Genomic DNA, 15,736 nt, shown 5'->3' on the forward strand with positions numbered 1-15,736 from the left:
TATAATGTACCGTAGTTAGGTGACTTGTATTCCGGCTAGGGCTCTCCGTGTAAATCCGAGATCCGTGCGCCTTTATAAGCCGGATCCCGGGAGCCCTAGAGGCACAACCACAACTCATTGTAACAACGCGAAAGCGCCCAGATAATTCCAGACAAGCAGCAGTAGGCCCTGTCTCCGAGCAGGTGTTCCGAAGCTGGGTAAATCGCGTACCACCGTCCCGAGGACTCTCAGCCCTATGGCCCCTACCTCTTTTCCCCCTCGTGAGGATCCCTCCTCCGAGGCACCATCGAATAGGCAACGACACTTCCCAGTCGGTCACCCATCCTGACACTACTCCGTCCAATAGGCAACGACACTTCCCAGTCGGTCATCCATCCTAACACTACTCCAGCCTTAGCACGCTTAACTTCTTGGTTCCATTCAGATGAGCTTCCACTAAAGAATTGACACCTTGCTGATAATAGTAGCAAATCAACCCTATTAACCCTTGGACCGTGATGTCACACCTCTTTATTATTGAATTCCAAACAATTACTTAAGTAAACAGCAATGAATATATAAGTAATAATAATATTGAATTCAAATAACAATAAAATGATTTTATTTTTTGTTTTTTCTATTTAATATGGAATAATTAATATCTTTAAATCGGAAAATCGAAATTTCACAAATAATATGTCTAAATCAATCAGAAAAATGAGAGGAATCTAAATATAACATCCATATCATCATTTGAACCTAAAAATTAGAGGAATCTAAATATGACGTCCAGTTTGCCATCTGGCCAAAATGGCCCCCTCGGGAGATGCGAAATGGCCGTACCGGGCGTGCTGGTGCACCATTCGCCAACACGCTAAACGGAAAAAAATTAGCAGATAAAGTGATGTGTCGTAGACCTAAAAACAATTTTTGCAGAATTTATTGAGTGACGGAAAGTGTACACCTAGTTTAAATCCGGTCAGTTTCCAACAGATTCGGCGGGACACCGCAGAAAGCCGCAGAGATTTCCAGATAGCTAGCGCGCACATATGGCATGCGATATGTGGTGCGGGGGCGGTGTCCTACCACTAGGCGGAGGTGTCGCGCAATACTAAAATGCGCCCCATGTAGTTGCTTCACATAAAAAAAAAACCCATTTTGGCACCCTGAAAATGAAAAAACCATCGCCCATGGGTCGGATTGGAAATCCGCTCCCGGGGCCTTGCTTCCCATCCAGGGACCACACACGTGCCAAATATGGCCTCGGTCCGACAAATTATGTGGTGTCACAGGCCGTTTCCTACTAATTTGCCCTAAAAGCCATAGAACTCCGGACGTGATAGGTCTATTTGTAAAGGGTTTTCTAAAATAATTGCCGTATCCTGATTCCAACTTTTGGAGTGGTTACTAGGACACATAAAATGACGCCATGCGGCTCCGCGGGATTTTCTGACTTCGTTTAAATTTCCATCTGGCCAAAACGGGCCCCCACGGAGATGCGGTATGGCCGTACCGGGCGCGCGCACCCGTTCAGCATCGCGCTAAACGGAAAAAATTTAGCACATAAAGTGATGTGTCGTAGACCTAAATTTTTTTTTCCTAGAATTTATTGAGCGACGGAAATTGTAGCCCTAGTTCAAATTCGGTCAGTTTCCAGCGGATTAGCGGGACACCGTAGGAAGCCGCATGGATTCCCATATAGCTTGGGCGCATATATGACATGTGATATGTGGCGCTAAGGCGGTGTCCTACCACTACGCGGAGGTCTCGTGCAATACTAAAATGCGTCCCATGTAGCTGCTTCACAAAAAAAACCTTTTTGGCACCCCGAAAATGAAAAAATCATCGCCCATGGATCGGATTGGAAATCCGCTCTCGGGGCCTTACTTCCCATCCCAGGGACCATACATGTACCAAATATGGCCTCGTTCCGACAAACTATGCGGTGTCACGGACCGTTTCCTACTCATTTCCCCTAAAAGCCATAGGACTCCAGACTTGATAGCCAAGGGTTTTTCAAAATAATTGAAATCCCAATTTCGTCTTTTGGAGTGGCTATTAGGACACATAAACGGCCAAAACGGGAATCCGAAGACATATAAGAAAGTGTTTGAATTATTATTATGTTAACATGGTACTTTACATGATTCAAATATGCATGATTTTGACATAAATGGATAGGGAATGTTTTTATGAATATTTCGATACCTTATAGGCATTTTTTGACATCATATGAATTAGTTATGATTTTTACAATATTAGACAAATTTGAAAAATAGCCTACGCCGAGGGTGGCCGTCGGCGTGCCCTGTCTACACCTAGGGACAAAGATATGTCGAGGGCTGCCCTCGGCGTAGACCTCGCTACGCCGAGGGTCGGACGGGCAGGCTGGCCTGGCCAGACCATACGCCGACGGCCCCAACTTTTGGCCGTCAGCGTATAAAAGACCCTCGGCGTATCGCGCCATTCCTGTAGTGCTAGAACTCATCAAGTGTTGCTTTCAGAGAATTGAGGTGGCCTGCCTTCCGAAATTGGAGAAGCTCCGCTGGAATACTTTTATATCTCGAGGTGTCCCTTAAACTTTTGGTTTTGTCCCGTCTCTTGGAGAATTAGAACTCTCATGTTGTGCAATGTGCGATCAACCTGCATTTAAATTAAGTGAGCTTCTACATGGAACCACATGCATACATACTCACATTGGATTCCAAGGATAAGTTCTAGTTTATTTTCACAAAGTGGTCACATTTTTTTGTATTTATCATGTTGTCACAGAAATTAGAGTTATCCCTTAAAGAAAAAACCTAATTGGACTTACATCACAGGGAATAATCATAGCTGTTAATTCTTTGATAATCTTATCTCTGTGCTTGTGAGTTGATCGTTCTTGCTTATTTATTTTCTCATCAGCTCTGGATGAAACCTTAAATGGTGCAACTTTGTACATCTTTGAAGAAGCTAAGGAAACTGCGCGTGCGCGGTATCTTTGTTGAATTCGACATTTTGTGGACGCAGTACATATGGATAAATATTCTTATCTGCAGATTTATTCAATGCCGAAATTTGACCTGCTATTAATGTGGGTTTAGCTCTGCTAGCTTTAGCTGCAACTATCTTCCGACTCTCTACTTGTTCGTTGCCCGACGCGGCTCTGCCTCTGCCTGCCTGGCACTAAAGCATCCATATATTGAGGAAAAATATATGTGCCATCATCCGTCCTCTAAGGCCATTCTTGCGGCTGCACCTTCTGTGAGATGTTACAAATTGAGATATGGAATTATCCTTTTTTTTTCCTCCTAAATTATGTTGTCTTTCTTTTCTTCTCCGTGTTCAGGGCTTCAATTTTATCTGTATGCTGTTTAATACTGATATCTAACTGCATTTGTAATGATTTCTGCACCAAATATAGGTATAGTTACATCCCTGTGATGGGGCCGACAAGTTCAGAGAGCAGCAGTCCTTCTCTGAAAGAAGAACTCTTCAGTGGAAGATGGAGTTCAACGATTCCAAGAACTGGTTGTTGAAAGAGCTAGAGTTCATTGGCTTTAGGTTACTAGAACAACAGTTCATATTTATAAGTTCCGTGCTAGAGCGAGCTCCCAACTTGCAGAAGATAATTCTCAAAGGAGATGAGCAATGCGACTTGTGTAATGCCCTTGATGCACCACCTCTACCTTCCAAGTTCCCGAAGAGCAAAGATGAACAAGAACTGGAAAACACAATACTACGCCCAAAATTACCGAAAAATCTATTGAGAACTATGATACCATATAGATATAATATGAAAATATGTCATGATGTATCTAATGACATTGTAGATGTTGATTTTTTTTTCTTCTAAAAACTTGGCTAAAGTTTATATTGTTGTACGCCTTATTCTACGGAACAGAGGTAGTATGCATGCATCGACCAGTCAAGTGAAACTACCAACATTAATTTTCATGTTCCTATCAATTTGCTATCTCGGACATCCGCCGGTCAAGTGAAGTTAACACCTCGACGGTAAAACAGAGTCGCACGCACTTGGGATTGGATGCCATGCTAATCAATCCAACACAACACAAAAAAGAACACAATCCCCATTGGCATACATGTTCTGACGTAATTAGATGTGTATCATCATGCTAACTATGGAGCGGGCACATCGATCATCTCAAAACCCTAAAAAGAACGGGGAGTAGCACAGCAAGATAATCATCTCAACTAGTCATGATCACCACAGCGTCCAGACCCCGTCCGGCGTGCCCCAGAACACGTCCGCCGGCGACGTGTAGAGCTCAGGCGCTGTGTAGGCGGCCGCCAGCCACCACAGGGCGTCCTCCTCGTCGGCGTCCAGGCACTGCCGCGGAGGCGTGTACGTCGACAGCAGCTCGTACCGGCCGCCGTCGGTCGGGTCCCACGTCCTGTAGCCGAAAGGCGAAACCTCCGTGTTACTATCCCCGTGCCACGGCGCTGCAGGTTCTGGTTCTGGGCAGGGCAAGTCGCCGTCGCCGATGACGATGGGCGGCGCCGTCGTGCCGCCGTTCTTGGGCGCCGTCTGGGCACCGTAGAGTAGTGGTCTGTCCTCTGTTTCGGCGCGCCGTGTCCCGTGGTTGCTCTTGGACGCCGCGCTGCCACCGTCGAGTTTGGCAAGTTCGCCGGACGACTTAGCCGCCGTCGCCCCGGCGCGCTCGATTTGTGCCGGCGCGTCCTCGTCTTCGGTGAAGGTTTGGCCGCGCCGGGCCGCTGGCGGAGCCTCCGGGTGACCGGCAGATGCCTTCCTCTTGCAGGACACCGCGGTGGTCGTGCGGAGGTCGGCGCCGTGCTCCCAGTCGTGGGGACGGAAGGCGCGGTGGTCACCGGCTTGAGCCATCGATCCGAACCGGCCGAGGACTCGACCGAGTGCCGAAACGCTGGCCAGAAGATGATCGAGCAATGGCCAGAAGATGGTAGCTTGCGTTAGCTTGGATTGGACATTGGAGCCCCGGCGGCGCCTCTTTTATGTGGTCTTGGGACCCGGCCTGATTTGCATGATCGTTCAAGTCCAAGACGAACTCGGATTGTTCTCTCCGAGTCCAAGATGGATTCAGAGAGGACACGGTAGTCGGTGCACGCATGATCGTACCAACACGGAGTCCATGGATCGGCCGGTTAATTTTGCTGTTACGTGTATATCTTCATACGCTACGAAAAAGGTTTTACAGTGTGTATCATCTTGCCTTTTCTGGATGTACACATGGCTGTGGAAATAAACTGGCTCTCGCTCACAAGAATGATTTTAAATGCATTCGGAAGTATATACTCCCTCCGACGCATAAAAAGTTGCTCAACTTTTTTTTAGATATAACTAAAACATGTGTGTGTGTATCTAAACAAAGTTGAGAAACTTTTTACGGAGAGTATGAGATTTGTGTTTGTTGTTTGCTATTACAATTATCTATGTATTTTGTGATAGCATTTTGTACAGTATATGTAGAAAACCTGAACAGAATCATCTTAATATCCTTATTTCAGGCACCTGCTGCAAATGCAACTATCAATTATTTTTGGTCGACAATTGACCTTTAACTAATTTTCTCTCTTTACTTAGGCAAAGACAAAAAGCCCCCACGACAGAGGCAAGTAATTAAGCCGTTAATCAAATACATCAAGAGCCCCCATGCACGGATAAGGCTCAAAACAACTAGTACTGCTTTGATCGTAAGGGCATCTCCAACCGGGCGACCCATCCCTAAAACGGCTGCCCGCGGCGTCCGGGACGACCCAAACCCGGCCCAAATCTTGGATGAGTTTGCGTGGCCGCGGACGCGAAAGGCTAGTCGCTCGCGTCCTCCCTTGTCCGCCCCTGGCCCGCCTGTCTGCCTCCCAAAACACAAGCCCGTCGCACACATCTTCCCACCGCTCCGCCGCCACCCACGGACCGGCGATTTGGGAGCGCGTCGCCGCCGGCCATCGTCGTCGAGACGCCGGCAAGCGGGGCGGAATCATAGGTCGAGGTCCCGCGCTGCTTTCGCCGCGTCGTAGCAGAGTCGGAGGACGCCGGCGCCGGCGCTGTTGTCCTCTCACCGTCGCGACACCTCTCGCCGTTCGCAGCTGCGCCGTTTCCGCCGGAGGTGAGCTCTCCTGCACTGTCTATCCAGACCGGACGTCGTCTGAGACGGCCGCTTCTGCAGGTCCCTACAGAAGCATTTGGATCGCCTCCGCCTGCGAGGTGTTCGTTCAAATGCTCGAACTAAAATGTGTCCCTTTTCAGATCATGGTGGACAGCGACGACGAGTACTACTTCAAGAACTTCATCGACACGTCGTCAGAAGAGGAGTCCGACGACGAATTTTTCACGGATGATGCGCTGCTCATCCACGAGCACATCGTCTCGCAAATCCCCGTGCATCGGGGGTCCTTGCCGGGGCGCGCGGCCGCTTTGGACCGCAAAAGAGAACGCGGCCACGACCAGCTCTACAACGACTACTTCAAACCCAAGCCATTGTTCGTGCCGTCCATGTTTCACCGTCGTTTTCGGATGACCAGGCCGCTGTTCCGCCGGATAATGGATGCCGTGAAGATCTACGACGACTACTTCGTGCGAAAGTGGATGCAATTGGCAAGGTAGGCCTCTCTTCGTACCAGAAATGCACGGCAGCGATTAGGATGCTCGCATATGGCGTTGCCGGTGATTTCGTAGATGAGTACACGCGCATGAGTGAGTCAACCGGCTTGGAATCGATGTACAGGTTCTGCAGAGCTGTGATCGGTTCGTTCGGAGAACAGTACCTCCGGCAACCTAATGCAGAGGACACAGCTCGTCTGTTGTCGATCAACGCTTCCAGGGGTTTTCCTGGGATGCTTGGCAGCATAGACTGCATGCACTGGGAGTGGAAGAACTGCCCCTTTGGTTGGCAGGGGTATACAGCGGCCATTCTGAGGGGTGCATAGTCATTCTTGAAGCTGTTGCTTCCCATGACACATGGATTTGGCACTCATTCTTCGGAATGGCTGGCTCGCACAATGACATCAATGTGTTGCAGCGCTCTCCGGTGTTTGATAGGCTAGCGTACGATCAGTCCCCTGATGTGGATTTTGAGATCAATGGCCACCACTACACGAAGGGGTACTACCTTGCTGATGGTATCTATCCACCTTGGGCTACACTCGTGAAGACAATCCGAAACCCCAACTCAGAGCAGGAGGCAAGGTTTGCCAAAGAGCATGAGGCAGCCCGAAAAGATGTCGAGCGGGCGTTTGGCATCCTCCAAGCTCGTTGGGCTATCGTCAGACACCCTGCCAGATCCTGGGATGTGCAAACTCTGTGGGAGGTGATGACCGCTTGTGTAATCATGCATAACATGATTGTTGAGGTAGAGCGGGATGATTCACTCTTTGATAATGACTGGGAAGGCCAAGGAGAGTTGGTTACTCCTCAGCAAGGTGCTCCGGCATCATTCCAGGACATTCTTCATGCGCACCATGAAATTCGAGATCTAGCTGTACACAACCAGCTTCAGGCTGATTTGGTCGAGCACATGTGGCAGCACGTAGGCAACAATGCTGCAAACAACAATGATGAAGGAAATCCTGAAGCCTAGAGCATTTGTATCGTTTTTTCATTTTATTTGAATAATACTTTATCCTTGATTACATGGACTATGTAATGTGTAATACATTTTGAGCATTTGTACTATTTTATATATTTTATATAATATTTTTTTGCGTTTTTCTAGTGAATTTACAAGAAAAACATACCATAGGGCGCCGCGACCCAAATCTGCCGCGTTGGACGCACCGCGCGACCCAAACGGACGCGCGGACGCGGGGCTCCGTCCGCGTCCGCTCGGGCATGCAAACGGCCCAAAACGGACGGCCCAGCGCGTCCATTTGGGTCGCCCGGTTGGAGATGCCCTAACTAATCCAAATAACTAGGATCACAATCAAATACATCAAGAGCTCCCGTTTCTGGACTGAACGCGCGACGAAACACCAATCCAAGTTACAAACAAAGATCAGACTAAACCAAAAGTAGCGTATAATAAGATTTTTGTGCCAAGTGTATGAAATTGAACTCTGAAGATTACTCTTTGACACGGTCCCGGTGACAACTGACAAGAGCAAAAACAAATCTCAGATGCTCAGTGACCAGTCTTCATCAAAAATTATCGCTGGCGAAAATATGCCGTCTCTGATCCTCTCAACCACCATTTCTTCCTCATCCTTCTGCGGAAATTTCGAAGGATGGAGGAGCGATGCATCAAGAGGTCTGCAGTTGTCGCATTGGTCATCTCCTCTGAGAATTATCTTCCGCAAGTTGGGAGAGCGCTCCAACATGGATCTTATGAATGCGAACTGTTGTTCTAGTGCTCTAAAGCCATCGATTTCTAGCACTTTCAGTAGCCTGTTCTCGGAGCCATTGAAGCGCATTTCCCACTGAGGACTGCTTCTGTCACAGTAGACATCACCTCTGAACTCGCCCACATCACATGCATGGTTCCATACCTGGAATCCAGATTTCAATAATTTTCCCATAAAAATTTGTGAAATGCAAAAGCTTCAAATGTGAACAAGAGGAAAGAAATACGGACAAAGACCTCACCTGAATATGTAGTTTTTCGATAGATGGTGCTGCTACGAGAAAGGCCGTAATCCATATAATGTCAAATTCCACAAACACGCCACACACGGACAGCTTCTTTAGCTTGTTGAATGCGGTGCAGAGTTCCTCCATCTCAGGTTGCAACCATCTTTGCCAGGCTTGCTTTGGAGGCTTGGGACTAGAGATCGTCCGGCTACCGAAGCTCTGAATTTATAGCAAAAAGTTGAAGTTGTTGTGAGCATAATACAACCGAGGGCAGCGTTTCGGAGCTTTGAATTAATGGTCTAACTATTCACCTCCTAAAATTACTCCCAGCCGCACCACATTCCCTCTCTCTCCTTTTTTTAAGGCTGTGTAAAACGGAGCCGCCGGAGAAGATGGTGTTGATCCCGCCGACGAGGGAGGAACCGTGCGGCCGCATTAGCCCGACGCGGCGCACAGGGTTGCCCGGGGGAACGACGGGCTGCAGGTTCAACTTATCTATAATATCTATAAAGTTCATCCCCACTAAAATGCATTTAATGGAATTTGGCGCGGCTGTTAAACTCAAACGCTAATTGCGCGCGCTGTTTTGGAATTTTCGAGGGAGAGCGGAGAAGAAACAGGCACGGCCAAGAAAACTACTTCTACGAAGTCTCAAAATAAATCTATATCGACTTTTTCGTGTCTTTCTATAGTGTTCAACATGGCATACATTCGATCATACTCATAAGAGATCATCACGTTGGTTCGTTGATTACCTTTTGATTTTTGCAAGCATCACAATGGCTACCGAATTATGTTGAGAGTCAGCTCCTCCGGACCTCAGTCACTTGGACTCTATCATACCCTACCGGGTCGACTTGCCGGTGACCATTGCGGCCTTGCGGGCACCTTCATCCTGATCTAGGCTGCAACGCCTTCATGAGTTGAGCTCCACACCCGGCCATTCTCTCAATACCCGAGCAGATTCCGAGTGCGCGGCGACGGAGAGCAGCAACACTGCACACAGAAAGAACCTTGTAGAAAGACGCCGGCCCTGGAGATGCAACTGGTATGAGTACACTCCTCTCATCATCCATGAAGTCTGAAGCCGGGAGATGCTCAACTTTCGGTGCCATACGCTCCCACCTCTATGAAGGTAATTGGGAAGTGATTTATATGCAATGAGGAGGTGAAAGGATACCGGCCTGCAGGAATATAGAAGGTGCCAAAATTAATTGCGGCCTGGAATCCGAAGCAGATGTGTTTCTCGATGCTGCACTCACATGTTCTCCACACAATCTCTTTTCTTTACTCTAATCTTCTATCTCTTAATAGGAAGCCCCCACTAACTAATTTTCCTAGCCTCTCATGAAGCCACGTCACCTCTTTTGTTCTCACACTGTGTTCGCACGTAGTGTCCTTGCGCGTTGCCCTCGCGTGTTAGCCAGTTTCCGTTCAATCCATATACTCTTCAATGCTCACCAAAGAATGCCAACCGTGCAGGCCATTTACTGAGCCCACATGAAGCCCATTACTACATCTTCATTGAGGCTCACACCTGGTGGAACGAGTTATCATGTGTCTTCCTTTCCTCCACGATCCCTTGAGGAAATCAATGGAGGCATATGGGGAGTCCGCGTATAAAAGCTGTGGAGGTAGGCGAAAGGATAACTCATGCTTTGATGCTTATAAAGACCCCGATCCACTTCGAGACACAGCATGTCCTTCGACCGGCCTCCACGATGGTAGGCCGTCCACGCCATTGCTCATGCTGATGCCCTAGCGCCTGCTGAATCGTGAGCCATACCCTCCACATCCACCATGTACTATTAAGTTTTTTACTTCGGCAGCTACTAGACGATGCAGTCGTCGATATTACATTCTTCCCAGTTGTGAGCATGCTTCACGATCTTGCCTGGCGCTGGTCGAATTGGAGGATAACACCGTCGATTTTGTTTGTGTCCTATTGGCCTACTCATGCAAATCAAATGTCTGTGCTGTCCTGGTGCGTGGTAGTATAAGTCTCATATGAGCAGACAATAACCTAATTTTAAGAACCAACATGCTCGGGTGTTGCTAAGTAAACAAATTGTTTTTTGGGGTTCTTTGTTTTGCAGATGCCAGATGAGAGTTCAATCAGTTTAGTTGTTGAGCTCCTAACGGAGGTTGTCTCTTTCATCCTACTTCAGCTATATGTAGCTGTTGAGCTCCTAACGGAGGTTGTGTCAGCATCCCACTTCAGCTATATATGCTACTAGGGGAATATCAAGGTATGTTCACCATTTTTACTTGAATTTTTGTGATGCTCTTCATCTCATGTTAAATTGAATCACTCGGTGTTTATATGAAGCTGAATAAACCAGATGCCTATTCCTGATGCAGATGCACCATTTCATGCAGATCAAGACCAGGAATATTATGTTTAGAAAGTACTGACCATTTCTTGCAACAACGTATAAAATTTTCCTACTGCTAATTGTATGATCAGCATAGGCTTGAACTCTATAGATTTTGAGTTCCGAGTCATTCTCTTTTATCCGATTATGCAGAGAAAGCAGGAAACAAAACTGTGTTGTAGCTTCGTGATTGGTCAGACATAATAAACTCAGTTATTGGTATGCCCCTGTTATGCTAAACTCAGTATTCTATATGTGCAAAATATATCGTGATTCAGAAATTAAATAAAATCTCACTTTTTTTTTTTGCGAATCATAAAATCTCACTGTCTTCACGACAGCTACCTTTTATTCGTCATGCAGGTTAAAAGGAAAAGACTGCACTATAGATGACTTGGTTATACCCACAGCTTCATCCGACAATGTCTATTCTGATTTGTACAATGGAACCAGTTTGACCTTCGACTTCAACTTTATGTAGTGTTGGTTGGATTGAAATGTGTATCAAGCTTGACGTGCAATGATATTTGAAGCACTATTATTTATTCTTGGGCAGGTTATTCTCTTTTATCAGATGGGAGTAGCATGGTCTATCTAGATTTTTTTTTGTATCTAGCACAATTAAGTATCTTCAGTTGACAATTATTAGCAACGCATGTTAGAAAAATCAGATAGGATATCCAACTAACGCTGGCACAAATAGAACATGGTGTTTTGTGTATACTCTTCTTTTTCTTCTTAAATACTTCTGCAAATATTTTTTCTTTCTAATATCTCTTGGGTCGGATGGAATATGCTCAATCTCCTTGGTCTGATGGAATATGCACAACATAGACAATTCAACACACCATCTTTTTTTTCCAATGATCCACAGCTATGAAGATGCTCTTCCTCATTCCGAGTATATGTTTATTCGTCATAGAATACGCCATTACGAATGATAAACTTATGGGTTCTATTAGACTGTCACTCCGTGGAGCAACATGATTCTCCGCTGCAACGCGCGGGGTGTCATCTAGTTAAATATATGGTGGAGAGACGTCCACTAAAGCGAAACATACTCCAGCGAGTAGTGGGATTGAGAAGCATGCAGATTGTTTTCTAGAGGTAGACCATGAGACCGTATTAGGCAAGGCTGAGCTAGTGCTATGAATATAATTATTGACCGTCTATTTGAAATCAAATGGATAGAAATAATTGGGGTGATGTGGCTGCATGAGATTTCAGCTTGCAAACATTAAATGCATTTTAGTGGGGATGAACTTTATAGATATTATAGATAAGTTGGACCTGGAACAAAGCTAAGTAATAGTAGGCTGAGAAAAACAGAGTTGGGAACGGTTGGACCCGCGTGTCAGCCTGATAGCCTTTCCGTCTTCACCGATTATTGCAGTTTCTGCTCCAGTCCAGCCGGTAGCCGCAGGACGCCGCCGCGCCACGTCCCTCCGCCTCGCCGCGCCGCCCCCCTCCTCTCCGCCCACACGCGCCGCGTCCCTCCCCCTCCCCGCGCCGCCCACCAAACCCTGGAGCCGCGACCTCCCCCACGCCTGCTCGAAGGAAGCAGCAGCAATGTCGCCGCATCAGCAGGTAATCCACTCACAACGACGGCTTTGCTAATTATCAATCGGTTCATCCACAGTTACCTGGAACAAGTCAGATTAATTTCTCCAATATTATGACGAGCATGTACTGTTTTCACACGGCCTCCGAACGGAGCCGGGTTCCACTATCATTAGATATGGAATATGACGAGCATATCTTCTGGCACACTGGAATTTCTCCCCCAAATAACCAAATTAAATCACAAGGATGCACATCGCGAAACCCAAGTACAGTAACAATTTTCTTTTGCTATGCCGTCATAGATATGGAATATGACGAGTATATGAGTTGCATAATATCCTGGTCTACAAAAATTCTGACTAATTAGTGAACTCTACATATCCTCTGAATATTTGGACTTAGTTTTAGTTCTCTGCATTTAGTTAGAAATATCCTAACTTTTGAGTCAGTGGATCTAGCTACCCACTAACTACATGGGTCCATTATTCTCTAGCAGCAGTCAGAGGAGGAAGATAGGCTAATTAAGCGTTTTGACAGGTAGATGATCTTTGAACTACAGCTCCTCCTGTGCAGTTGCACGTATGTTACTGACCGGGTCAGGTCTGCAGTGGGTAGGTTCCATGTTTGCGTTAAATAAAAGCTCAATATACCCTATTTCCTACAAACCTTGATGAACCTTAACGGAGCAAGGTTTCACAGATTCCGATAGCAAGTGTCCTTAGGAGCCATTCGGCTTATCAAACAGTTTACACCCTAGATATAGCATTGTTCTTGCCACTCTCTGTAACTATTTTTGGTTTTGGATTTCTACAGTCATTCATTTGGCAGCTAAATAATGGATCCATAGTTTTTGTTGCAGCAACTGGACGATGAAGATAGGCTCAGCACGTTGACTGATGATATTTTACTGTCTATCTTGGGGAGAATCAGTTTATGTATGGCAGTAAGGACATGCGTGCTCTCTACACGGTGGAGGCATCTGCCTTGGTTGCTGCCTGAACTCAGCATCAGTGTCAAGGATTTCCTATCTGTTCCATGCCCTAAACCTATTGAGGCAAATGATATGGAGGAATTAGCTATGGTGTCTTTGACAAAAGCTACCAGGGGTTTCTTGGCTGATCCGCAAAGAGAACGTACCATCTCAAGTCTGCACATGAAGCTGTACTTGACCAACACTTTCTTTTCTGAAGTTGGCCCACTGGTAGGTGACGCGATTGACAACGGGTTGCTGAAAGATTTGGATCTCACCGTTCTTGATGAGACAGATCCTTTGGACCGCAGTGACGAGGATATGCTGCAGAGAGCTCAAGAAATCGATACTTTCTTCCGTGCCTACCCTAGTGTGCTCCACTGCCTCACAAAGCTCTCTCTGAAAAATGCAGGCTTCGACAAATTGGAAATGCACCATGTCTTGTTTGACTGCTGCAAGCAACTGAAGCATCTAAGCCTTTGTTATTGTGATACTGGCACTTACTCTGTCTTTAAGATTGATGCACCAAACTCAAAACTTTGTGTTCTAGACATCGACAGGTGCCGCTTTGAGAGAATCGAATTGGCCTGCCTCCCGAAATTGGAGACGTTCATATGGACTACTTGGGAATCTCAGCATGTCCCAGTAACCTTTGGGGTTGTTCCATCTCTCGGGGAATTAGAACTCTCATGTCCCGCATCATACAATGAACGCCCATTTAAATTAAGTGAGCTTCTACATGGAACAAGTAGCATACACACTCTCACATTGGATTTTGAAGGAGAAATTGTAAGTACTATTTATTTTCCGCTAAATGGTACTTCCTTTTGTGTTTGTCATGTCATCGCAGCTATGAGAGTTATATCATGGATGTGTTTATGCATGGTACAGTACAAACATAGATGTAACTTAATCTCATTCATGTGCTTGCAAACTATTCATTCTTCTTTTTAATCCTGTGATTAGCTTTGGTTGCAACCTGAAATGAAGGAACTCCGCACCGCATTCAACAAACTAAAGAAGCTGTCCGTGTGTGGCATTTTTGTTGAATTTGACATTTTATGGACGACGGCCTTTCTTGTAGCAGCACCATCTATCGAAAAACTATGCATTCAGGTGATGCCTTTGTCCGCATTACTTTCCTTTTCTCCACATTTGGAGCTTTAGTTTTTGACAAATTTCACTGGAAAATTGTTGGAAAATGGATTCCAATTACATTCGTAATGAATTGCTCACACAAATACAGGTATGGGAACATGCATGCGACGTGGGCGAGTTCAGAGGCGGTATCTACCGTGACAGAAGGACTCCTCACTGGGAAATGCGCTTTGATGGCTCCGAGAACAGGCTGCTGAAAGAGCTAGAATTCGGTGGCTTCAGAGCACTAGAACAACAGTTTACATTTATAAGATCCATGCTGGAGCGATCTCCCAACTTGCAGAAGATAATTCTGAGAGGAGACATGCAATGCGAAGACTGCCACGCTCTCGATGCATCACTTCGTCCTTCGAAATTTCCAAAGAAGGATGAGGAAGAAATGGTGGCTAAGAGGATTAGAGGCGGCATGTTCTCGCCAGAGATAATTTTCGATGAAGACTGGTCCCGCATCTGAGATTTGTTTTTACTCTTGTTACTATTACCGCACATTTGCACTTGTGTTGACCATGTCAAAAAGTAATCCCTAGAGTTCACTTGGATCCCAACACCGGTAGTTCTACAAGTTTTACATGTTTACTTTAAGAGCACCTGAACTGAACACCGGTAGTTCTGGATCGCTTGTTGAGTTCTGGATCACGTGATCAAAGCACTGATGCCTAGTGGTTTTCTTCTAACAGATTCTGGAGTGATCAACTGATCATGCTCGCCTTTCCCAATGTCTTTTGAGTAAGTTCATCTTTGCTTGTTAGATTCATGTTATTGGCGCCTGTTAGCTCCCTGGCATGGCTGCTTGTACCATGGTGCAAGTCACCTGGCAAGCCTGAATACGAATGGTTGTTTAGATAAGGTGTGGATTGTTGAAGTTTTTTCAGTTGGTGCTGCCTAGCAGCTCTGCTCTGGAAAAATGCCTGTTTGTAAGGCATCTATGCAATTATGCGTGCTTACCCTCTGAAGTTATGAATGTCTTTTGATTTTGAGTCGATCTTGGCTTGTTTTCATTGTTGTGCATTCACGAATGTCACTGACCAGACCAGGCTTACTCACGACTTGTACTTTTATATACTACCTTCATCCCAAGGCAAGCTTAAGGCTTATATATTTTTTTAGAAAATCAAACTATGTTAAATTTGACCAAATCTCTACTAT

At 46.1% G+C, this 15,736-nt stretch overlaps 1 protein-coding gene across 1 annotated transcript; it reads left to right on the forward strand.

The window, feature by feature from the left end:
* The first annotated feature begins 12,404 nt into the window (after nt 1-12,404).
* Nucleotides 12,405-15,135, forward strand: LOC124680388. The gene is made up of 4 exons (XM_047215457.1): nt 12,405-12,486; nt 13,310-14,221; nt 14,399-14,548; nt 14,679-15,135. The coding sequence occupies exons 1-4, from the start codon at nt 12,469-12,471 to the stop codon at nt 15,042-15,044; spliced, it is 1,446 nt and encodes a 481-aa protein (XP_047071413.1). The 5' UTR covers nt 12,405-12,468; the 3' UTR covers nt 15,045-15,135.
* The last annotated feature ends 601 nt before the right edge of the window (nt 15,136-15,736 follow it).

This window comes from Lolium rigidum, unplaced genomic scaffold, assembly GCF_022539505.1.
Source record: "Lolium rigidum isolate FL_2022 unplaced genomic scaffold, APGP_CSIRO_Lrig_0.1 contig_14805_1, whole genome shotgun sequence".
In the NCBI taxonomy this organism is placed as follows: Eukaryota; Viridiplantae; Streptophyta; class Magnoliopsida; order Poales; family Poaceae; genus Lolium; species Lolium rigidum.

Excerpts from the sequence above, each read along its gene's own strand:
- LOC124680388 (XM_047215457.1), top strand. Across the intron at positions 14,222-14,398 it reads TGGATTTTGAAGGAGAAATT|CTTTGGTTGCAACCTGAAAT; the intron begins GTAAGTACTATT and ends TCCTGTGATTAG. Across the intron at positions 14,549-14,678 it reads TCGAAAAACTATGCATTCAG|GTATGGGAACATGCATGCGA; the intron begins GTGATGCCTTTG and ends ACACAAATACAG.